The sequence below is a fragment of the Cynocephalus volans genome, chromosome 10 (genome assembly GCF_027409185.1).
Source record: "Cynocephalus volans isolate mCynVol1 chromosome 10, mCynVol1.pri, whole genome shotgun sequence".
Taxonomy (NCBI): Eukaryota; Metazoa; Chordata; class Mammalia; order Dermoptera; family Cynocephalidae; genus Cynocephalus; species Cynocephalus volans.
This window is the reverse complement of record NC_084469.1, coordinates 73,336,327-73,361,368: the sequence shown is the minus strand read 5'-3', so window position 1 is coordinate 73,361,368 and position 25,042 is coordinate 73,336,327. Positions and strand designations below refer to the sequence as shown.

At 36.6% G+C, this 25,042-nt stretch overlaps 1 protein-coding gene and 1 non-coding gene across 9 annotated transcripts in view; one reads left to right on the top strand and one right to left on the bottom strand.

Annotated features, from left to right (window-relative positions):
- The window catches only part of CNOT1 (CCR4-NOT transcription complex subunit 1), a 99,759-nt gene that overhangs the window by 72,205 nt on the left and 2,512 nt on the right, over positions 1-25,042 (bottom strand). For all 8 annotated transcript variants that reach the window (XM_063112214.1, XM_063112206.1, XM_063112208.1 and 5 more), the window contains exon 2: positions 3,227-3,502. In XM_063112214.1, the coding sequence (XP_062968284.1) occupies positions 3,227-3,328 (102 nt within the window). In that variant the 5' untranslated portion in view covers positions 3,329-3,502. The remainder of the gene's footprint in view (positions 1-3,226; positions 3,503-25,042) is intronic.
- LOC134389875 (small nucleolar RNA U13) lies at positions 20,673-20,777 on the top strand. The gene has a single exon (XR_010024829.1). It is a non-coding gene; the product is annotated as a small nucleolar RNA U13 (small nucleolar RNA).

Genomic DNA, 25,042 nt, shown 5'->3' with positions numbered 1-25,042 from the left:
CCAGAAGTGGAACTGCTGGGTTACAGATAATATGTTCAGTAACTTAAAGGGAAGCTTCTAAGATACTACTATCATTTTTGTTGATCTGCTTGGTTATAATAGATATATGTTCATTTTATTAAAATTCATCTGCAGAAGCTTAAATAAACAGTTGCAAGAAATTGTTAGGTCAAAGTCTAACCAACACAACTTTCAGAATTTATCCTAAGGAATTAATCCAAATGAAGGAAAAAAGGGTAAGTTTTTACTGGATAGGTGGTATTGAATTTGGTTCTTGAAAGATGAGAATTCCAGAAACAGCATTTAGAACTGTAGTTAAAGTGCTCTGAAACTTGGAATAAGAAGCTTGGATTTTGTTCTGTAGTAAGAAGACCAATGAACATATTAGAACAATGAACTTAAGAATTATAATTCATTAAAGCAGCATCAAATCTAATAAACTCCATAAACATATACTCTTGTGAAAAGAAAATTTCACACTGAAATTTACCACAGAAACAATACTATGTGAATTGTCTAGGTGTGATAACACCAAGGGCTAGGGTTTGATCCCTGTACCCACCAGCCTCTAAGAAAAAAAACTTATAAAGGACTAGATAATTCTAAGAGTTAAGATTCTCCATTAGAGGGTAGAGCAGAAGAGCTGCCCAAGCTTGAATTCTCTAGAAATCTATCCTACAGATAAACCAGCATGAACATACAGCATTGTTAATAGCTCCCCCTCAAAAAAAATTTAACATCAATAGTTAGGTAAATTATTATTTAACCACAGAATGTATTATGCAGCCTTAAAAGAATGGAGCTGTCTGCTGCTAAGGTTTCTGCTATAGATGCAATAAAAAAGTCCTCACACTTCTGTCTGATTGTGGCAGCCAAGGCTGAATAGAGAAATACAGGGAGAAAAGATAGAGAAAGAATTTTTGCAACTTGGGAAAACAGTGAAGCACCTATTTTATTTCTAAGAAGTACCTAAAATTTGAGTTTACAAAAGAAATGTTGGGAAATATTCCCTATCACCCTTACCTGGTTGATTATACCTTTAAAAAGCTTAAAAGTTAAACTAATTAAAAGCGAGCCATTGACTTCATTTGATACATTTGGACATGTGAAGCCAGTGATTTAGCAATCTGGAATTTGCCTTAGTGACTTCAAAGTGCACAGTGTGGTCCAAAACCTGAGGCAGATACTAATCAGGTTAATAGTGCCCTCTGGTGACTGGTGAAAGCAAACCCAAAGATTGGAAACTCCAATCAAACTGATAGCAACTTTAAGCATTCTGATTTCTGACATGAAAATGTAGGAAGAAGGAAAAAAAAAAAAAAAAGAATGGAGAAGCTCTTCATGTATGGATAAGAAACAATTTCTAAGATATACTGGTAAACAAAAAGCAAACAGATTAAATCAAGAAACAGAACAGTTTATATCACATGCCCCCTTTCACATTAAAAAAAAAAAAGATGGAAAATACTTCTCTAATTTTCTATATGCAAATAACATCTTTGGAAGGACAGTTAAAAAACAACTTAACATCGGTTGCCTGTGGATAAGAAATGGGTAGCTAGGGTAATCAAGTTTCTGTATTATTTATTTTAAAAATAAAATTAAATATAACCACAATCCCCCCCACTCATATACCCTAAAAGAAAGAAAATAATGAACATTCCCATACAAACCCTCTCAACTCTTAGATTTAGCTCAAATAGACTCTTATTTCATTTACAAGTTAGTTACCTTATGTGCTAACTACAATTTATTTATTTATTTTGTGTGTGTGTGTGTGTATTTTTTGAGGCAAGTGTACAACACTACACTAACTGAGCTAACCAGCCAGCCCTAACTACAATTTATATTGTACAGAAGAGAATTAACATTTTATTTACTTATTTTGGTGGCTACCTGGTATGGGGATCCAAACCCTTGACCTTGGTGTTACAAAGCTGCACTCTAACCAACTGAGTATTAGTCAAACCTACTACACTTGAGAAGTGTAATTTTAAAATACTGAGGGCCAAAGGATTTGAATAGGTATTGCTCCAAAGACACACAAATAAGCACATGAAATAAAGCTCAGCATCATTAGCTGTAAATCAAAATCACAAATGAGATACCATTTCACACCCACAAGGATCACTAAAAAGACAGGTAATAACATGTTAGCAAGAATGAGGAGAAATCAGAACCCTCATGCACTGCTCCAAGAAATGAAAAATGATGCAGTGCTCTGAAAACCAGTCCAGCAATTCTTTTGAAGTACCATATGACCCAACAAGTTCATTCTTAGGTATACAAGAGAACTGAAAACAAACATCCACACAAAACCTTGTAAACAAATGTTGACAGCATTATTCACAACAGCCAAAACTGGAAACAAACCTAAATACCCATCCCCTGATGAATGGATAAACAAAATGAAATATCCATGAGATGGAATATTATTCAGCCATAAAAAGAATGAAGTACTGATAAATGCTACTATATGGATAAACCTTAAAAATGTTACATTAAAAGAGAAAGCAGACACAAAAGGCCACATATGGTATAATTCCATTTATAAGAAATAGGCAAACCCATAGAAGCAAAAAACAGAGTAGTTGCCGCCAAGGGCTGGAGGGAATGGGAAAAGGAGAGTGACTGCTAATAAACACAGGTCTTTCTTTATAGGGTAATGAAAATGTTCTGGAATTAAGATAGTCGTGATGGTTGCACAACTTTGTGAATTTACTAAAAACTACTAAATTATGCATTTTAAAAAGGTTTTATGGTTTGTGAATTATGTCTCAATTTTTTTAAATGTGAAAAAGAAAAAATGGAAGTAGACCAAAACAAGTCAGATAGCATTTCATAATTTCTATTTAAAAAAAAAAAAAAAAAAAAGGCTGTGAAAACGATGAAGGGGAAAAAAAAAGCCGCCAGTTAGATCAGTTTGTTAGAGCACAGTGTTGGTAACTGGTAACACCAGGGGCAAGGGTTCAAATCCCTGTAATGGCCAGCCACCAGCAAAAAAAAAAAAAAAAAAAAAAAAAAAGCTGTGAAAATCCCTTTAAAAAAATGAGAATAAAAAAGGGATCAGAACTCTTTTATATAGTATGCTGAAGAGAAATCCCTTGAAATAAGGGGAAAAAGTTAGATGCCTTTCACGCAACATACCCACATAAATTTCTAGCTTTCTTTCCACTGCATACTCATTCCTTTAACAGTACTTGTTTTCTGACTAGTTTATACTTACATGCTGTATTTCCTGCTGGCTGGCTCGGTAGTTTTTCTTGGTTAAATTGTCCACCAGGTAGCTGATTTGAGACAAGGCCAGCGAGAGCGAGTCAAGATTCATTGCTGGTTGGGGCGGAAGCAGGCGGCCGAGCCCGGCGCAAAATCACCATTATTCCCCTTTAGTCACCTCAGAGGCAGGTTAATGCTTTCTTTGTAATTAGGCTATATCTGTTGTCTGTATAATATCTTCAGTTCTTCTTTACCAGAGGTCTTATTCTGTTCTGAAACATGGCACCTGTAAAAAAATATATATATATACAAAATTTTAAATTAGAAAGGGGGGCTAAATAGCCTTCATCTCTCTAGTACCCAAAATGTTACTAAGGATTTTAAAGGAAAAATTAAGATGTCTCAATCACTATTGACAAAAGATGCCAGGTTTGAAAATATGGAAAGTATAAAAAGAAAATACCCCCCAAGAAAGTTTTACAAGAGTACTTCAAAAAGTTTGTAGAAAAATTAAAAGAAATATAAATCTTTCCATGAACTTTTCTGAAGTGCCCTCATATTTCCGCAAGACAAAATACCTGAGATTTCTATTTTACCAATTTCAAAATAAGTTCTACTATATCTTTGGAAACAGCAGGAATGCACTTAATTAAAATTAGGGTTTGTGGAGGGCTGGCTGGTTAGCTCAGTTGGTTAAAGTGTGTTGTCATGACACCAAGGTCAAGGATTCAGATCCCTGTACTGGCCAACCAGCAAAAAATAAATAAAATAAAATTAGAGTTTGTGGAAAGGAACACTAGCCTCACATTTTCAGTCTCTCTTTCCAAGCTATCTATAACCTCTTTACAACACCCCATTTATTCACTGTACTCCTTATGTTACTGTTTCAAAATCAGATAGTTTGGTCTTAATGTTGTACCTTAGGATGTATATTTTAGGTATCTGAATGGCTGGTTTAAAGGCAAGTAAGGACTCCAGAAGCCAAATTCCTTCCTGCATTGTTGAAAGGGAAGCCCAAAGGAGCAGTACAGCTAAAATGACAGGATGCTTATCAGTTTAACTCCAACCACCTGCTGAGTCAGGGGAACTATTCTGTATAAAAAAGACAAACATACAAAGAACCCACATTTTTTCTTAAGAATTCACCTGAAACACAAAAATCTTCAAATGCAAGGACCTGAGACTATCCACAGCTTCATGTTCTCGCATCCACTCATAATTTCATTGCAATCAGAACTCTCTACATAAGGAGTAGCAAATTCATAAAGAGTATAAAGTCCCTTGGTAAGGGTAATTAAACCTTCAACAGTTTTTTAACAATGTAGGAAGACTACATTATCTTATTTATACAAAGCAAAGGTTCTACCAATGCTATCCCTCCACATCCACCGAAAAAAAAGAGTTGAGAGGCTTGGGAATATGCCAAGATGTTTTCTGTTCATTCTACAGTAACAACATGAGAAATTAAAGATAAATCATGCTTATTTCCATCAGCTGTAACTAAACCTGCCTGCTATAAATTCTTACAGCAAGTAGTTTCCTTCATGTTAATGGTGATAACATATTTTATGTATCAGATAGTGAAAATCTAAATTTGAGAACACCCCACGATGACCAGGGTATGGGCAAACAAGACTTACTAGACTGTTAACAGCAGTATAAACTGGTACAACCTTTTTTGAAATTCAAATTGGCAATACTGTAAAAAGTATTTATTGCACTACCCTAGAATTTGTAATTAATTCCACTATTAAGAGTATTCCTCCATATATACTGCCTCAAGAACCCAAAGGAAATTAAAACAGATTTTCAATGAAGTATTACTTATCATAGCAGCAAGGGGGGAAAAAAAAAAAAAGCAGTAAAAAGTAACTGCTTAAATATTACAGTACATCCAAACAAGCCAGTTGTTAAAACGAATACAGTAAAACTGTGCAGGGAAGATGCCCATTAAGGGGGGGTAGCATAGAATTTTTTGGGTTGAATAAATAAGAATTTAATAAAGGATACCTCTAAATAAGTGGAGAAGCTTTTCCTTTTCACCTTCTTTAGCTTTTAAACTTGTTCACCCACAGTTATACACTTCATTTTCCACCTTTATTTCTTAAACAAGTTTACAAAGGCAGGCAGAAATCCCCAGAAGACTAGTATTGTTTAGGATAAGACAGAGATATTGGTAAAATATCAGCCAAAGAACCAAGAGGAAAAATGAATGAAGCTACATATATATGCATCCCACTGGTTGCTTCAAGGAATTTCTATATCTGAGCTAAACCTAGCAGCTTACATAAGCTGTTTAGAAGAAGAAGAAGAAGAAAAAAAAAAAGTCCAAGAAACCACTCTATACTCTGCCAATCTGCCAAGTTCAAAGCAAGAACTACACTCCAGAAAGTCCTTGGCTAAGTTGACCGCTGATAAACAGTATCATTAAAATATTGCAGCTAACAAGGTAAAAAACAGAATCCCTTTATTTAAATCTTAAATGCCCATTTTGAGCACCAAATATAAATCCCAGTGTTTTGAATTCTTTCTGCAAATTAGCCAAAATATTGAAAGCATATTGTTTTACATAAATAGTACTGTTATAAAATATTACACACATCTAATAATTACTACCTATTAATTACATACCAAATGGCCAGTTCTTATTAAATACATTTCATGATAGATCAAAGTTTGTGAGACATACTGTTTCTCCTTATTGAGAATTTATGCCAAAAAGGCTAACACAGAAAAAACAACAGAACTGCTTTACAATGAAACAGATGTTATAAGTCTATTTTAATTATTATTTTACCTATGCTACAACACAGTCATCAAAACTCTGAATTCTTCAAATACAAGTGAGATTTTCGTACTTCAACTATATTATCTCTTCTGAGAAGAGTCCCATGGCAAGGCCACATCTTTTCCATGTTAACATCTAAAGACTGCTAAAGACAAAAAATACCAGTGTAATAAGTTACAACAAGGCAATCTTTATTATATGAACAACTTAATGTATTAATGACCGATTCTCAACTCTTATTAGATATATCAGTATAGTGACCATATAATTTATTAACTAAACTAGGACAGCTCTACAATGAAGGGGCACCATTAACAATTTATACCAAGACAAGGATAAACCAGGACATGTTATCACCCTAACCATCAGCTTTGACAAAACTGATCACTCCCTCCAAGATGATAGATACACATTTTTTTACTTTGTTTCTTGGATGCCATTTCACAGGTCTCCACTCCTCAGTCTCCCTTACTGGCTTTTGGCCTCACGGTATTGGAGTCCTTGGACTACTTTTCTTCTCTATATTCACTTTCTTGGTGATCTATTTCAGCCTTAGAGCTTCAACCATCCATACCATCTCAAAGTTCTATCTCCAGTCCAAACCTCTCTCATGCCTCCAGATTTGTATTACATATAATTTCCTACTTGATACCGCAAACACAGCATGTTCAAAAAAAGTTCCTGATGTTCCCTCCTACATGATGTTACACCACGCAAAGATTTCCCCATCTCAGTTGATACTAACTTCATCCTTAAAGTTACTTAGGCCAGAATCTTGGAATCTTCCCACTCCCCATAATCAATCTGTCAGGAAATCTTTTTGGTTTTATCTATAAAATACAACCAGAATCCAACCAGTTCTCACCACCTTCGAAACTGTGATAATCTGAGGACCATCATCTCCTACCTGTACTACTACACTAGCCTTCTAACTGGTCTTCCTGCTTCTGCCTTTGCTCCCTATAGTCTATTCTTAACAAAGCAGCCAAGGAAAAATACTTCTCAAATATAAAAACTCAAGATATGTCACCCTGTGCTCAAAAACCTTCACTGACTCAGAGTGGAAGCATGAGCCCTTAGAATGACCTACAAACAAACACAGCTTTACGGGATCTCACCACTGGTCCTCTTCTGGCTTCCTCTTCTATTCTTACCCTCCTTATTCAGTTCTCTCTAGCTACAATGACCTCCTTGTGGCTTCTCAAGGACGCTCCACCTTAAGGCCTCTGAACCAACTGATCAGCCTGGAATGCTCTTCCTCCAGATACCAATAAGGCTAACTACCTCTCCTTCAAGTCTATACTCAAACGTCACCTTAGTGAAAACCACCCTGACTACCCTACGCAAAACCGAAACCTTCACTCCCCTCTACCCCATTCTTTTTTTCACCTCACCATCACCTAACGTAATGTGTAACATACTTACATTTGCCTGTCTCCTCATATTAGGATGTAAGTTCCCTGAGGGTGTTGATTGTAATTGTTGTTCACCAATTTATTTAAAGTACTACATGGCCCCATACCAAGAGCTCACTAAATATTTCTTCAATGAATAAGAGCTGATTTAAACCTTAAGATTTTATGGCCTATATTTTCACTCTGCAAAAAAGCATGAAAACCCACTAAAATTTTCTTAGTAAGATACAGCAATCACATGATTCAAAGTAACAGATGATTTTTTAATTTGACAACCTCAGCAGCATACACTATCAAGCTGGTAAAACCCTTCTAATTAACTTCTAGCCTCACAATACTTTGGGTTACAATGTCTATTTATAGGCCATGTTTATTTTAAATACTATAACGCAAAGCTATAAAGTACCTTTCCAACAAGTTCACTAAAATGTTTAACTATTAGATCACTATAATTTGAGAATCCAAGATATTCATTAACTATAAGGAATTTGTTATCCAGGATGGTTCTATTTCTATTAAGTGTTACTACTGATCTCTATAAATACCAGGGACTCAAATATTTCAATAATTAAATTCATATCAAGGTCAAAGCCTTACAGAACACTCCAAAAACGGCTACCACTTCAACAGAACTCCCTATCTTCATCATTAAAAACATACACATCCTTCCAAAACCTGAGGATTTGTCATCACTCCACTAGAATTACAAAGTAACAGCTGCAACCCTGCAACAAAGATGCTAAATCCTCCAGTTACTCCACAAGTCTTTTTCCAGCACTTCTCAATTTAACAATGACGTACAGTACAAGTGAAAGGGTACTGACACATGACAGCAATATACCACAAGTCAACTGTTACCTGAACAGTGACATAAAAAAATCTACCAAAGATATGGCTGTGATAATAAAAAGGAAAACAGCAATTGTGTGCAACAAAGATTGTACATGGGCATTCTCAGTATTTTTTCCTAATAATAAAACATTAGAAACAAAACATTAGAAAGCAATATAGTCACTTAAAATGTAGTTTTGCCATAAACATCTATTACATGCTTCAGAGTGAAAAAAAAGCTAATTAACTGATATCCACATTTTAACTGGAGAACACTACACAGTACTACAAATTGTTTCTTGTACTTCTAATCTAAGGAATACCAAGCACCTGAGGTTTAGTTTATCTGCTAAGTATTAACATAGAATACCATGACATTAAGTGAAAAACTGCAGAACTCTGAACAGCATGATCCCATTTCTGTTAAAAAAACAAAAACAAAAAAACCCCACAAAGACCCATAAATGCATCTGTGCTTAGATGAGTATGTGCAGAGAAAACAAGATCTTCATTAATAGTAGTTACAAAGGTGCTTTCCCTTAAAGTTCCATTAAAAAAGGAATCCTAGAAATCTACACACCTCCAAAAGTATAAAATAACATATACACACTACTATTCACTGCAGCAATATTTGTCATAGCAAAGGAATGGCCACAAGCAGAATGACTGGTGAATAAACATCCTGGACAGTGTATGGTATTCTACATTTTGTTTAAGCATTTGTTTGTATATATGCTACCTTCTGTTTGCATACATGCACACATATACATTGACATGTACACATAGTTGCTTTTTTGCAAAAATACTCAAAATGGATAAACCACAAATTAATGAAAATGGTTAAGGAAGTGGATGAGAAAGGGGTAGAAGAGACAGAAATCAGAACAAAATTCACTGACTATATATCTTTTATATGGTTTTGACTTCTGAGCCATGTAAATATTTTACATTTCTAAAAATGTTTAAATTAAATAAGAAAAATAAGCTAAAATCAAACACAAACGAACCTGGGTATTTAAATGGTAATGTAAAACACAGTAAAAACAAATATATCAAATAACTTTTGAACAAAGTTCCCTGTATGTCCTTAGTGGGACTTCAAAGGACAAACAAGAACTCAAAGAAATTTGACTCCGTAGGTTTACTATTAGTAACAAACTTTACTGTAAAAAAAAAAAAATTTTTTTTTTTTGTGCAGCTGGCCAGTATGGGGAGCCAGGCCTCGGTGTTACAAGGATGCACTCTAACCAATTGAGCTAACTGGCCAGTCACTTTACTGTAATTTTTTAACTTATTTTTATATACTATTGGATAAAGCAAATACGTATATATTAAATATATATTAAAGCAAATAAAAATAAAATAGGAATCTAGATTTTCAGCTTATACATTTGTAATAAACATAAAAGCTTTATTTAAAAAACTGAAATATATTTGAAATGGAAATATCAACATTGCTGTGGTCTGTTTGTGTCCCCCCAAATTTCATATGTAGATATCCTAACCCCCAAGGTGATGTTATTAGGTGATTAGGTCATGAAAGCTCTGCTAATGGGATTAAGTGCCCTTATAAAAGAAGCCAAGAGAGCTCCTTTGCCCATTCCATGAAGAAGAAGGCCCTCACCAGACACTCTGCCAGAACCTTGCTCTTTGAAAGATAAACATTTATTGTTGACAAGCCACCTAGTTTATGATATTTTGTCATTGCAGCCTGAATGGACTAAAACAAACATACACTCATTTTTAAAAAATTCATTTCCTGAGTACAATGAAATGCCCTAAAAACAATGACACCTCAAAAGCAATGAGCTCATCTAGCTCCTGGATCGTGGTTTCTAGATACAGTAATACATCACTTAAGGATGGGAATACATTCTAAGAAATGCAAACATTAAGTGATTTCGTTGTTGTGCAAGTATAATAGAGTATACTCACACAAACATAGATAGTATAGCCTACTTACACATACCCAGGCTATATGGTATAGTCTATTGCATCTAGGCTACAAATCTGTACGCATGTTGCTGTACTGAATACCGTAGGCAACTGTAACACAATGGTATTTGAGTATCTAAACATTGAAAAGGTATAGTAAAAATATCGTATAAAAGACAAAAAACAGTACTCATGTATAGGGAACTTACAATAAAGGAAGCTTTCAGGAACTGAACTTGCTCTGGGTAAGTCAGTGAGTGAGTGGTGAGTGTAAGTGAAGGCCATTACTGTACACCAATGCAGACTTAATTAACACTATACATTTAGGCTACACTAAATTTATTTTTTAAATTTTCTATTTCTTCCATAATAAATTAACCTGGGCTGACAGGTTAGCTTAGCTGGTTAGAGCATGGTGCTGATAACACCAAGGTCCAGGGTTCAATCCTTGTACCAGCCAACTGTCCCTCCAAAATACAATAATAATAAAGTAAGTAAGTAATATAAATTAGCCTTAGCTTACTGAAACTTTACTTTATAAAACTTAAAATTTTTTTTAAACTGACTCTTTTGTAATAATACTTAGCTTAAAACACATCATACAGCTGTACAAAAATATTTTCTTTATATCCTTATTCTATAAGCTTTTTCAATTTTTACAACTTTTTATTTTACTCTTTAAACAATTTTTGAAAAAAACCTAAGACACAAACACACACATTAGAACTACCATACAATCCACCAGTCCCACTTGTGCATATATCCCAAAGGAATGGAAATCGTCATGTCAAAGGAATACCTGTACTCCCACGTTCATCACAGCTCTATTTACAATAGCCAAGATATGGAACCAACCCAAATGTCCATCAATGGATGACTGGATAAGGAAACTGTGGTATATATACACAATAGAATACTACTCAGCCATGAAAAAGAATGAAATTCTGCCATTTGCAGCAACATGGATGAGCATGGATGAAACCATGTTAAGTGAAATAAGCCAAGCACAGAAAGAAAATTACTGTATGTCCTCACTCAGAAGACGGATGGAGGGAGGAAAGGAAAGGAGGAAAGGAAGAAATATCACAATAAAATACTAAACTTTCAGAAGGAGAGAATAGACCTATACAGTTACTAGAGGTGGGAAAGGGTGAAGGGGAGAGGGGTTAGGGAGTAATTGGGTAAAGAACACAAAAAGAAATTACAATTTGTAATGATGAACATGCTAATAATATCGATCTGTTCATCATATACTGTACACAAATACTGACAGTCAACTCTGTACCCCATAAACATGTATAATCAAAAATAGTTTAGGAAAAAAATTTTAAAACATGTATTAAAAAAAAGAAAAAAAAACCCTAAGATATACACCACACACACATTAGCCTTAGGCCAAGACAGGGTCAGGATCATCAATATCACTGTCCTTCATCTCCACATCCTGTCCCACTAGAAAGCCTTTGGGGCCATAACAGGCATGGAGCTACCATCTCCTATGCTAACAATGCCTTCTGAAATACCTCCTGAAGGACGTGCCCAAGGCTCTTCTTGAGGGGGTGTCATCAATCTTTTCATAAATACGTCCATGGTGGTTTGCTTGGTTCCTTTTTTCATCATAGATTTGCTTGTAAACAGATAATGCACCATGAACATTCCTCTCTATTAATGAAAACCTTTCATGTTGAGGTCCGTGCTTTCTAACTTTTAAAGGAGCTTGTTGATATTGGCAAAGCTTCTGACACACCCCTCACTGTTAATTTTCTTGGGGGTTCTTTTTTTTCTCTTGTAGTTTTTTTCTTTTGCATCTTTTTCAGCTATACATTCCTCTTTCAGTTCCAACAATTCCTCATTAATCAGTTCCTCGGGAACCACCTCTATCTAGGAGCTCCTCATCCACATCCAGGTTAAAGTTCTCTGCCATCTCAACCATAGCCTTGTTGATTTTTGCAATCTCCTCATCCTTGGCAAATCCTCTGAAGTCATGGACAAACATCCTGAGTATCTTTCAGATGCCATTCATACCCTCCTTGGTGACAACACCCCAAGCCAGGTTCTTGATGCAGTCACAGAGGCTGTAATCCTTCCAATACTATTTAGTGTCTTGTCAGTGTCTTCCTCAGTTGCAGCAATAGCTTGGGCAAAGGTCCTCCTCAGGTGGTAGGCCTTAAAAGCTGATATAATTCCTTGATCCACTGGTTGGATCAAAGAGGTGGTGTCTGGAAGGAGAAACACCACTGCAATATTGGAATGAAGAACATCAAAGGAGAATCTGTGGGAACATTATCAACAATAAGCAATTAAAAGGTCTGTTATTCTCCAAACAGTACTTCTCCATTTCATTGGCACTGCAATTCAAGAGGACATTATGGAATAAGAGCTGGGCCATCTGTGACTTACTGGTCCTGCAGTATACTGGCAGTGTGTTAAACACACTTACTGACACACTTGAAGGTCCTAGAATTCTCAATGTGCCAGATCAAAAAGGGTTTCAATTTGTAGCCTGCAACATTGCCCCAAGCAAGATGGTTATTCTGTACCTAAAAGCCTTGAAACAAGGCACTGACTTGGCCTCTTTATTAAAAAAAAAGTCCTTTCAAGCATCAGTTCCAAAATAGGGAGGTTTAATCTGTACTGATGATTTGCTCTGGCAACTAATTTTCCTACATAATCAGTTTATCTAGAGTTTCCAAAAATTCTTCAGCTGACTTAACATCAGCACTCACAGACTCACCACTCACTTTCACAGTATGTAATGAATAACAATTGTTATTCATTACAGAGATAGCAGTAAATTTGACATTGCAGTCAGGTCCAGATTTTTCTTTCAACATCACAAACTTTTTGCTTTGGCCATGACTGTTGTGGTACTGAGAAGGATACGCTTCTGTGTCTAGTCTTCAATCCAAGTCATTAAAAGTTTCTCCATAACTGATATAGGCTTTTTGTTAAATTTTTGTTAGTCCTGTTGCCTTCAATGAAGCAGATCCTTTCACAGCTTCCATCACTTTGTTCTTTTTCTTCAAGATCAAAGCTATAGTAGAAGGGACATGCCTGACTCGTGAACAATAATCAACACTGATTTTTCCATTTTTGTGGTCCTTAATCACTTTGGTTTCCAGATCAATCACTTGACATGACCTCTTGCTGGCAACTTTAGCAGTGGATTTTGTACTTAGGGGCCATGATGAACAAAGCACAAGATTAAATCAAGCCCTAGAGAAAATGATGCAATCAAGAGACATGAGATATATGAGCTGCTGCCAGCAAAACAGAGTTTATGTTTTATAGTAAACTATTTTTTTGGTTTTTTTCTTTTTACAATACACTTTTTAAAAATGTAGAAGGAACATGCTCTAAAATAATGATAAATAGTATAGTAAACACATAAACCAGTAACACAGTCATTTATTATCAAGTATTACATGCTAGGGACTGGCCTGTTAACTCACTTGGGAGACCATGGTGCTGGTAACACCAAGGTCAAGGGTTCGTCTCCCCTTATGGGTCAGCTACAAAAAAGAAAAGTATTACATGCTGTATGTAACTGTGCACGCTGTCCATAATTGTATGTGCTGTACTTTTACCCAACTGGCAGCGCAGTAGGTCTGTTTGCACCAGCATCACCACCAACATTTAAGTAATGCATCACTAGGTGACAGGAATCTTTCAGCTCCATTATAATCTTGTGGGACCACTGCTGTATATGCAGTCCATCATCAACCAAAATGTCATTATATGGCATGTGACTACTAAAAAGAACCAAGGTTCCTTGAAGAAATGATTAATTCCAGGGGTTTGGAAAAAGGAAAACACAAGTTGAGTCTGAGTCATCCTGTGACAAAAAGAAACACTCAAAATCTCAGGTAGGTGTCAAAAGAAAACAAGAGCCAATTAAAGGAATTCTCATTAATCTGGGGTTGAGCATCAAAAAAGAGACGTATTATTAATGTTTCTACAATATGCCCCAAATGCAGCATCACTTACAAATGCTTGAGGAGGTGGAGGGTGGTGTTTATAATACGAAGGTCAAGGGTTTGAATCCCCTTACCAGCCAGCACCCACCAACCCAAAAAAACCTTTCACTTTAGGGCTGGCCAGTTAGCTCAGTTGGTTAGAGCATAGTGCTGATAAAATCAAGGGTCCAGGGTTTAATCACTGTACTGGCCAGCCACACACACACAAAAATAGAAATACTTGAAGAAGGGGCAAAAATGTGGGAATAATATGGTTATTACTGCTACTTGGTGTAGTCCAAATTCTAAACTTATTATAAGCACGTCATTTGAATACATGCCTGTGATGAAGTCTATTATTTGCAGCCCCAAATTTCTTTCTACACATTCTAAGTTCTTCATATATGTGCAGATGAAAAAACAGTTCTAAACACAGTTAACATTCTGACATAAATAGAAGATTAAATGATTGTGTGTTATTCAATCTGTAATTTCAATAAAACACTAGGGTAAAAGCAGCTTCCTAAATAAATCAGTGTGAAAAAACTTGATGATGACTGTAATACAAGAATAAGAATTCTGAATCCATGATTACACTCTAAAAAAAAAAAAGTGATGTACATTTTATAGAAAGGTGCTAATAAACATATGAAGTATGAAACAAAAATTAAATGACCGTTTTATAACACTTAAGTCCTGTATAAAAACTAATTCAGGCAAGAATCAACATGGCTTTAAAAATCTCTAGTGAAAGGTTGCTGTCAAATCTGCAGAGTGCCAAAGCACAAGGATACTTCAAAAAGTTTATGGAAAAACAGAACTGAAAGATAATATCAATCTTTCCATGAACTTTTTGAAGACCCCTCATATTACCCATCAGATTACCTACTAACTGCAAAGAGAGAACTGTCCCTTTACAGAAAAGAAATGGCAGTCACTACCTTAACCAAGTGATCAATTTATCACTGATGGCAGGACAATCCAACATATGCCTATTGATGTACCGCAAATATGAAGTACACATCGCTCTGAAGTATTCCTGCCAAAAATGTTTAATATAAACCTAACTATACCTCTACACCTAACTATCAATTTACAGGAAATACAGGGGTTTAAAGGAACAACTTTAACTACACATAAGGAAACTGAAACAATCCAAGTATTGGATCACTCTACAAGACCACACTGGCCTGTTGACCTCTTCAAAAGGTCAACAGAAAGGGGTGGGGTGGGGGTGAAGGTGGAAATCTGGTACAGATTACAAAACTAAAAAGAAAACAAAGTGTAATGTGGACCTCAATTAGATCCTGATTCAAAAAGTTATAAAAGATATTCTTGAGACAACTGGGGCAGTCTGAAAATTGACTGGATACTTTTAGGAGTAGTGTGGTTATACAATTATAATAAATATTTTAACAGAATTGTTCTAAGTACTTTACATGTTAGTTTATTTAATCCTGATAATTCTTTGAGGAAGATACTAATAGCCAAGTTTATTGAGGAGAAATAGTTTAACATGCAGTTAGTAGGTAGAATTTTGACATGATAGTAATTGGGCAAATCACTAGTAGAGACAAAATTTTTTAAAAAACAACTTTGTATTATAGTTTAAAAATCAGTTCATACAAATCTAAATAATTGTTCAATACCAATTCCTGATATTAGTATCTCCAACCTTATGGAAAGTGATGAGGAAGTTTTAAGTCCCTAAACCTCCCTATCTCTGCATGGAATACTCAGGGGTCATCTTTAATTCATTCCTTTTGGTCCAGGAAATGATCAACTCTTTAAAAGCATATGAACTGATACACATAACATGGATGAATCTCAAAATAATTATGCAAAGAGAAGTCAGACCACAAAACATTATATACAGCATGATTCCACTTATACAAAATTTTGGAAATGGAAAACATCTATATAGTGGTGGACAGAAAGCAGATCAATGATTGCCCAAGGCATGGGTTAAGAGGGAAGAATTAAAAGAAGCAAGAAGAAACTTGTGGGGTGATGGATATGCTCTTTATCTTGATTATAGTGATGGTTTTACTGGTGTATACATATACCGAAAAATCAAATCACTTTAAATCTGTGCTATTTATCACATATTATACCTCAATAAAGCTGTTCATTTTTTTTTAAAGTATCAACTGAAAACAGTCTAAATATCCACCAAAAGGGCACTGGTTAAGTAAATCATAAAATGGAATAGTCTTCCATGGGGATTAGTTTCAGGACCCGCTGGAACCAAAATTCAAGGATGCTCAAGTCCCTTATAGTAAATGACATAGTATTTGTATAAAACCTAGGCACATCCTCCTATATACTCTAAATCATCTCTAGATTACTTATACTACTAATAAAACACCTACATATCACTTCATTTGCATAGATTCAATGTAGCACTCAGTGTGCAGTAAATTCAAGTTTTGCTTTTTGGAACTTTGTGGAATTTCTTTCCCCCAAATATGCTTTCAATCTGTGGATGGTTGACTCCACAAAGGTGGAACCCATGGATACAGAGGGCCGACTATACTATGTAATCATTAAAAAGGAGACTTAAAAAGATTGGAAATTATCTACTGGGGGAAAAAGCCAGTTAAAGAACAGTGCTCTTTGGGTCCTTATATACATCTACAAGGCAAACAATAACTCTATGAAAAGTTACATGAAAGGAGATGAGAAGAGAACTGAAGTTATTTTTCAAAGTAGAAAATTAACTTTCAAAAACAAAAGCTATTAGCTCAGTAAAACTCTCCATATTCCAAGATTCTCTATGCAAAAATCCCAATATATAGATGTCATTCACCTTATTCATTGCATAGAAAAGAATTAACACAGATGGCTTGAGACTGCTGTCCTTAGAAAGGCTTGCAAGGTTGGCCCTTGACTGGTATCTGAAAAACTGTATTTCAGGAGTTCCCACCATTCCCAAAAATAATAAGAGTGCCTATTATTGTGCCTAAACTGTACAAATATGGTTTATGATAAACACCAGCTTTCTCTCTGGGAACCTGGAATTTTGGTATGTGATAAGCAGAGAATGAATACATGACCAGCCCCCCAATAACAACCTCAAGCACCAAGTCTCTAACAAAAGCTTCCCTTCTAGGCAACATATCACACACATGTACTGTCACAATTCCTTGCTTAAAGAACTAAGTGTGCGGGCCGAGCCCGTGGCACACTCGGGAGAGTGTGGCGCCCCCGGGTTCGGATCCTATATAGGAATGGCCAGTGCACTCACTGGCTGAGTACCAGTCACGAAAAAGACAAAAAAAATAAAAGCTTTAAAAAAAAAAAGAACTAAGTGTGCCCTTTGCGACTCCACTGGGAGAGGACTCCTTGGGAAAATGAGCCTAAGTTTCCTCCAGGCTTCACCCCATGAATCTTTTCCCTTTACTGATTTTCTTTTGTATCCTGCTGAAATAAATCACAGCCCTGAGTATAACTATATGCTGGGCCCTGTGAGTTTTAGCAAATTACTCAATCTGGAGGTAGACTTAAAGACCCCCAATATACTCACCCAGCTAGCTGTGGAGATGAAATGTCTTCTGGAGGGGGCTGGGATCCAAATCGTAGATTTCCTTTCTAGTACATGCCGAATCCATTTCAGAATTTGGATTTTATCACAAAGACAATCCTGGAAGCTATTTTGGTTGGTTTGGGTATGTTTTAGGGAATAGGGTGTGTTTTAGGGAGTAGAGTATGGAAACAGATTTGGTGCTTAGGTGCTCATTTCCTATTCCTGGCTAAAGAGCTAGACTACATTTCTCGCCAATGAAACACACACCAAAGACGATACGTACCACTTCCAGACCTGGCCCATAAAACCTACTCAGGAGCCTCTGGTTCTTTAACCATCTGCTGGATGAGTGGAGAAGATTCCCAAAACCTACATAGTGGCACCACAAGATTAAAGGAGTCTGGGTTCCTGAACTGCTGCACAGAAGGCAGCCTAATTAACATCCTCAAAGAAAGTTATTTGAAGAAGAAATACATTTCTACTCTGTTAAGACAATGATATCTTGGGATTGTTTATTATCTTGGGGTTATCAGACCTACTTTGCCTAATAACAGAAAACATGATCACGTGAACATTCTGAGAAGTTACTCCTGGCAACGTGAAATACTGAGAAAGGAAACAGTAAGTCACAAGAAAATTAAGAATATCAGAGGGAAAGAAAAATGAATGCACTCAAGAAGAAACTGCAAGGACTCTATGTGAATAAGGAAGGGAAGTGAAGGAAAGGAAGGAGTTAAATACTCACATTTTCAGACTGAGCACCTGGGTTCCAGTTACTCCTAACAAAAACAACTGAGGAAGGGGAAGTTTGAAAGGCAAGAAAGAAAAAGAGGAATTCAATTTGGGATACATCTGAAGTGAGACACACAGATGAAATCCACTGGGTAGTTGGTTTTACGGGCCAGGTCTGTGCCTGAAGCATAGCAAGTGTGGCTGCAAATGTAGATCTGGGAGTCATCAATATAGAGATGAGAGAGCTTGGGAAAACTACAGAATGAGAATGAGAGGGGCTGGAAAGAGTCCTGAGGAAGCTTAACATTTAAGGGTGGGTAGAAACAGGAACCCACAATGGAAAATGAGTGGCAAGGTAGGCAGGAAGAAACTTAAGAGTGCAAAATATCAGAAATCAAGGAAAAAGTCATCTGCATAGTGGTAATAAATAAAATCTAGGAAGGCCCTGCCCCTGCCCACTACAACCAGGTAAACAACAGAGCCAGCTGCCCGGGGTCCTGAGATGAAGGCTGTCGGCCTCAAGCTGTTCCTCCACCCACCACAACCAGGCAAGCTAGAGACAGCAGCCCAGAGTCCTGAGACAGGAGCCGTGAGCCTCAAGTCCGCCCTGCTCCTGCAACAACACTTAGAATGTATTTATTAGCCACGTGTGTTTCTTTGGGGTGTGTGACTTATCTGCTCATGTCCTTCACCAAATTTCTTTTTTTTTAAAAGATGACTGGTAAGGGGATCTCAACCCTTGGCTTGGTGTTGTCAGCACCACGCTCAGCCAGTGAGCAAACCGGCCATCCCTATATAGGATCCGAACCCGTGGCCTTGGTGTTATCAGCACCGCACTCTACCGAGTGAGCCACGGGCCGGCCTCTTCACCAAATTTCTGATTGTTAAATTTGTTCCTTATCAATTGACTTCCAATTTAATTTGTGATGTCTTCCTTCGTTTCTACGTTGAGAAAATAACTTTCTATCTAAACATTAAATTTAAAAAAACTAAATCAAATTAAATTAAAATAAATTCTAGGAAGGGAGAGCATCCTTAAGAGAAATCCAAGGACAAATCTTTGGGAAATATCCATTGTGGTAAGCAGCCTCTAAAATGGCCCCCAATGATCCCTGCCTAGTACTTAAAACATTATGTGATCCTCTCCCCTTAAGTGTGGGCTACACCTTATGGCTTCTAAAGAGAAAAGAAAGTAACTTCCAAGATTAAGTTACAAAATGACTGACTGTCTTGTTCACCTCTCTCTGAGCTTGTGCACTGAGGGCAGCAAGCTACCACGTTGTAAATATCCTACGGAAAGAGTACACATGGCAAGGAATTCATGTCTCCCAACCAATGGCCAGCAAGGCTTTGAAGCCTGCCAACTGCCATGTGAGATCTCCCAGCCTCAGAGCTTATGAACCACTACAGCCTGTGGATACCTTAACTGCAGCTTTTTGAGAGATGAGTCAGAAGCACCTAGCCAAGCAGTACCTGTGAAGTAATATAATACAAGAAAGTTTAAACAGCTAAATGAGGGGTAAAATTTGTTATGCAGCAAACAATAACTAATACATCTATATACTATGAAAACCACGGGGGAGAGATTTTTAGAAGATATAGTTGGCAGTGTAAAAAAAAGGAAAAATATATTATTATAAATCATCAGGATTAGCAATTGGTAGATCACTGATGACCTTCAAGAGAAGTTGGTAGTCACTGGGAGGCAGGCCAAGTCTCCTTCACAAAGCTGATAAAAGCATCAAGAATAAAGTCAGGGCCTGGCTCAAGCCCCAGCCCTACCAAAGCTTCCCAAACCACTTCACATGATCTAAAGGCTGATCTGCTGATCTACCCCCATCCCTTCAGTATGCATGATGCACTATGAAAATTTTATCACACTATTAACTATTATTTCATGTATATTATCCTTTTCATCAGCTCCCAGAGATATACCTCAAGTTTTTCCATATCTCTTCCTCACCACCACTTCCAACCAAACAACCAGCTGAGGGCACTGAACATTTTCCAAAACCTTTGTAGGTCTAATACATACATTCAATTTATAGGTCCCTAAATTACAATTTGACTAGGCTTTTTATTTTTTATTTATTTATTTATTTATTTTTTGTCTTTTTGTGACCGGCCGTACCGCGCTCAGCCAGTGAGTGCACCGGCCATCCTTATATAGGATCCGAACCCATGGCGGGAGCACTGCTGCGCTCCCAGCGCCGCACTCTCCCGAGTGTGCCACGGGGTCGGCCCTTGACTAGGCTTTTTAAAACGGAAACAAGATCCTTTTTTGGTTCATGAGTGTGATGATTGGGTTTTCACGCTGTTGTGTGATATGTGCCTCCCTGTAAACCTTGTTACAATGTCAGCACATTACCCGTCTGACGTGAAAAACAAACAACAAAAAAAACACAAATAAACAAAGTAAATAAAAGGGAAACAAAATGTTGTCAAATTTTGGGAAATTTTTTTCACCTTCATCATCCATCAGAGATGTTAATTTTCCATAATCTCATTTCAGGTTGGTTTGTCTTCTATTGTAATAACAGGGCTGGCCAGCTGGCTCAGTTGGTTAGAGCATGGTGCCAACACCAAGGTCCAGGGTTCAATCCCTGTACCAGCCAGACACAACCCCCCCAAAAAAGAAAAATAACTGTAATAACATCATTATTTTATGTATCACTAAAAGTTTATTTGACAGCACTTTTTTTATGACACATTGCATCCCAATCTCACAGGTGTTAAAATGTGGAAAATTTGGTTTAGAATCAGTGAAAGATGGCATTCCTTTTCCCTATGTAGTCTTCTGTCACATGCACTACTGTTAAGTTAAAATAATTTTAAGTGACTTGTGACTTACACTAACAACAATAACCCTAAAGATAAATGAAATAACCCTGACAAGAAATGTGAACCTTAGGAGGGTATTTACAGGAACGAACTGGAGGGCAATATTATCTCCAAAAGCATTTTGCAAGGTATGAGTTGAGAAAGCTACTGACATTTGGTGAGGATTAAGGACGCAATCAAACATATTGCAAGAAAGACAATACCACCAACAAAAAGAACTGTCCTGCCCAAATGTCAACAGTGTCCTTGTTGAGAAATGGCTTTTGTGTCCCTCAGTAGGATGGGCTCTAGATGTAAACACCTCAAAACTGGCTTTCCACAAAGTGAACACAAAGCCAAACACAACTTAAATCCACCAGATGGTAAGAAATGATATATGGGGCCTGCCCCATGGCTCACTTGGGAGACTGTGGCGCTGTCTGAAGAACTTTTAAAAACTTGAGTCCCTCCACCTTCAGGAGGTCTAGTTCAGAACTGCAAGTTTATTATTAACTGAGGTTAACTAATGACTACACACTAATTGTAACAAAGACCAATTCTGTCACACTAGGATTTTACATTTTCATACTGAAGAGACGGAAACCTCAAATCTTGTGTTGTATCCTCCAAAAAATTGCTGGGGGGAAAAAACTATATTTGCTTTGGTCACAACTAAGAGAACCCTATCCAAATATAAAAGCTAGGGATAAAGAAAAATCCCCTTAAGTAATTCAAGGAATTGCCAACATATAAACCGTTTAATTCTGTAAAATTAATAGAAATAGTCAAGATGTTCTAAAATCTAATAACTAATGAAAGTAAAATCCTGAAATACAAAATGAACCTCTGGAGATTTTAGTTGCATGACGACAAAATTTGTCTTTCAAAAAGCAATTGGTAGATTATTTTCACTTTTCTGATAAATGATCAAATTCGCAGATCTTTCTTTTTCTTGCACTGAACTCTAATAACATTACTTACTCATTCAAGCTGTATGGGAAGACAGAATTAGGCTGGCCGATTAGCTCAGCTGGTTAGAGCATGGTGTTATAACACCAAAATCAAAGGTTCAGATCCCCCGCCACAAAAAGGAAAAAAAAAGAAAAGAAAAAACAGAATAAACATTAGGCCAGAGTAGGAAAACCTGGTCTAACCTTAAACTAAGGAAATCACCCCACTTTTGTGGCTTCAATTTCCTAACGGGGTGATATCGTAATTCTGTATGACTAACTTTCGAAGTTTAACTGTCTAAAATGTCAACAAAGAAAAAAGGAGAAAAATAAATAAATAAAATGTCAACAGAATTCTATGTCTACAGCATCAAGAAACAGTGAATGCCCTCAAAGAATAAAAAACAAGATGTACTGGTTACCAAGAATGTCATGGTCTATCAATCTACCCAACTGTAACAAATAAAGCATTCATTATTCAATTACATTTCAGGGCAACTGTATACATGCTTGGGGGAAGAGGAAACTCCTCACTCACTACAAAATGAGACAGAAAACTTTCAGGACAGTATATGGAGCAGATAAGTGAAACTGGCCAAGAGGAATGGCAAGAAATCAATTTTTGCTTTGGAAAATTAGGGAAAAGATTTATAGACAGTACATTTGAGTTTGGACTGGAATAATGTATAGTTTTGGTACACACAGATGAATGACATTCCAGATAAAAGGGTCAACAACGTATTTGAGAACCAGTGAGTAACAACAGTCTTGACTAAAGCACACAAGATAGTAATGTACTACCACAAGCAGGGAGGGATCAATGCTTATAACTCCAAATCAAAGTATCTGAAGGACTTTTGAACAGAGGAAGGGTATTTTCAAAGCAATGATTTTGGCAATAAAGAATTAACTGCACTCCTAGAATCTTTTACAATTAGAATGTATTCACGTATTTATGTAATAAAGAAACTCAATAACCAAATGATGAGTAAAAGATACTGGAGGTTAGTTAGAAAGCTACTGCAAAAATAGACAAAGAGCCTGAAACTAGACAAAAAGATAACTATTTTATGACAACAAAACTAGGCACTATAAGTCATCCAAATCCATAAAATATATAACACCAAAAGTGAGGCCTACACTATGGACTTTGGGTGATAATGATGTGTCACCATAGATTCATCAATTATAACAAATGTACTACTGTGGTGGGGGATGTTGACAATGGGGGAGGCTATGCATGTGTGAGGGTGGAGGTATATGGGAAATCTCTGTACCTTCTGCTCAACTTTACTGAATCTAAAAACTCCTCCAAAAAATATTAATTTTTAAAAAGGTAAAACATAACTAGAAGCTATAAATCTAATGCAACAAACTTTCAAACTAATTATCTGAAAGACAAAATTCTGAGCTCTTAATTTAAAGCTTAAAAACACTAAAACGATGTCTTTCAGAATAGGCTTTCTCCACTTTATATTTCATATTTGTAGTCCAACATTGCTGTGATATTGTGAAATACACGTCTTTGTCCCCATTTCCAGGCATACAATTCTTAAAACCCTTGGTATCTCCAGAAGCAGTGTCTTTTTACATGCTAACGAGCTGACTGACGGCTGGCAGCCCCTAGGTAGCTTCTGGATGAGGGCTGGTTACAAGAAAGGACAAAGCAGGATTAGAAGGTTGGGACTTCCAGCCCCATGCCCCAACCTCAAGACGGGGGAGAGGAGATGAAGGTTAAGCTGATCACCAATAGCCAATGATTTAATCAATCATGCCAATTTAATAAAGCTTCCATACAAACCCAGAGAGCTTCCAGGTAGCTGAAGAGGTGGAGGTTCCTGGAGGGTGGCCCACCTGAAGAGGGCATGGAAACTCTGCGCCCCTTCTCCATACCTCACCCAATGCATCTCTTCATCAGTTTCCTTTGTAATATCTTTTACAACAAACGAGTAAACGTGTTTCCCTGAGTTCTGTGAGCTACTCTAACAAATTAATCAAACCCAAGGTAGGGGTTGTGGAAACCCCAATTTATAGCCAGTTGGTCAGAAGCATAGGTAAAACAACCTGGGGCTTGTGACTGACAATGGAACTGGGGGGCAGTCTTGTGAGACTGATGCTATCTCCAGGTAAATAGTATCAGGACACCCAGCTTATGTCCACTGCGAAATTTTTAAAAAAAGAAAAAAGATTGCTTGCTTGATGTGTGAGGAAAAATCCTCACACATCTGGTGTCAGAAGCGTGATGTGAGAGTCTAGGTGGAAAAAACTGAGTTTATTCTTGTTTATTCCTATATTCTCAGAATCACCAAAAAAATTTGTTCTGCAAGCAGTTTAACATTTTAGACATTTCCTTCTAATAACTGTAACAAAATTAACCAAGACATTTATTCTGGAGGTTTATACTGAGCTTTCTGGAATAAAGACATAAATGCATCTCAAATATATGAGCGTACATTCTACACTCCTAAAGGCTGCATTTCTTTCAAATCTCAGAGTTTCAGATTAAGTCTACACCTCTAATTACTTCTTTCTCCAACAATGCTTTTCAATGAACAATGTTTTATTTCTTTGCTACATTCTTGCAAAGTTATAAGTGAAAAGTACATTAGAAAAAACTCCTGTATACACATGGTGCAGAAGGTCTTGAGCTCATTTTAGCTTTGAAAAGTGCTTCTTAAAAACTGTGAGCAAACAGAAAAGGTATTGATGGATTTTCCTACATATAAAGCCTTAAAATAAGACTCAGTAGGATGCCATTTTGAAACTTCCCGGCAGGAAGTTTAGTTTGGTCAGAGGGTCGTTTAAAAAGTGCTTCAGCTAATATTTTTGTATGACTTGAAAGTTCCAGTTCATAAAATACAGCATTTCAAAAT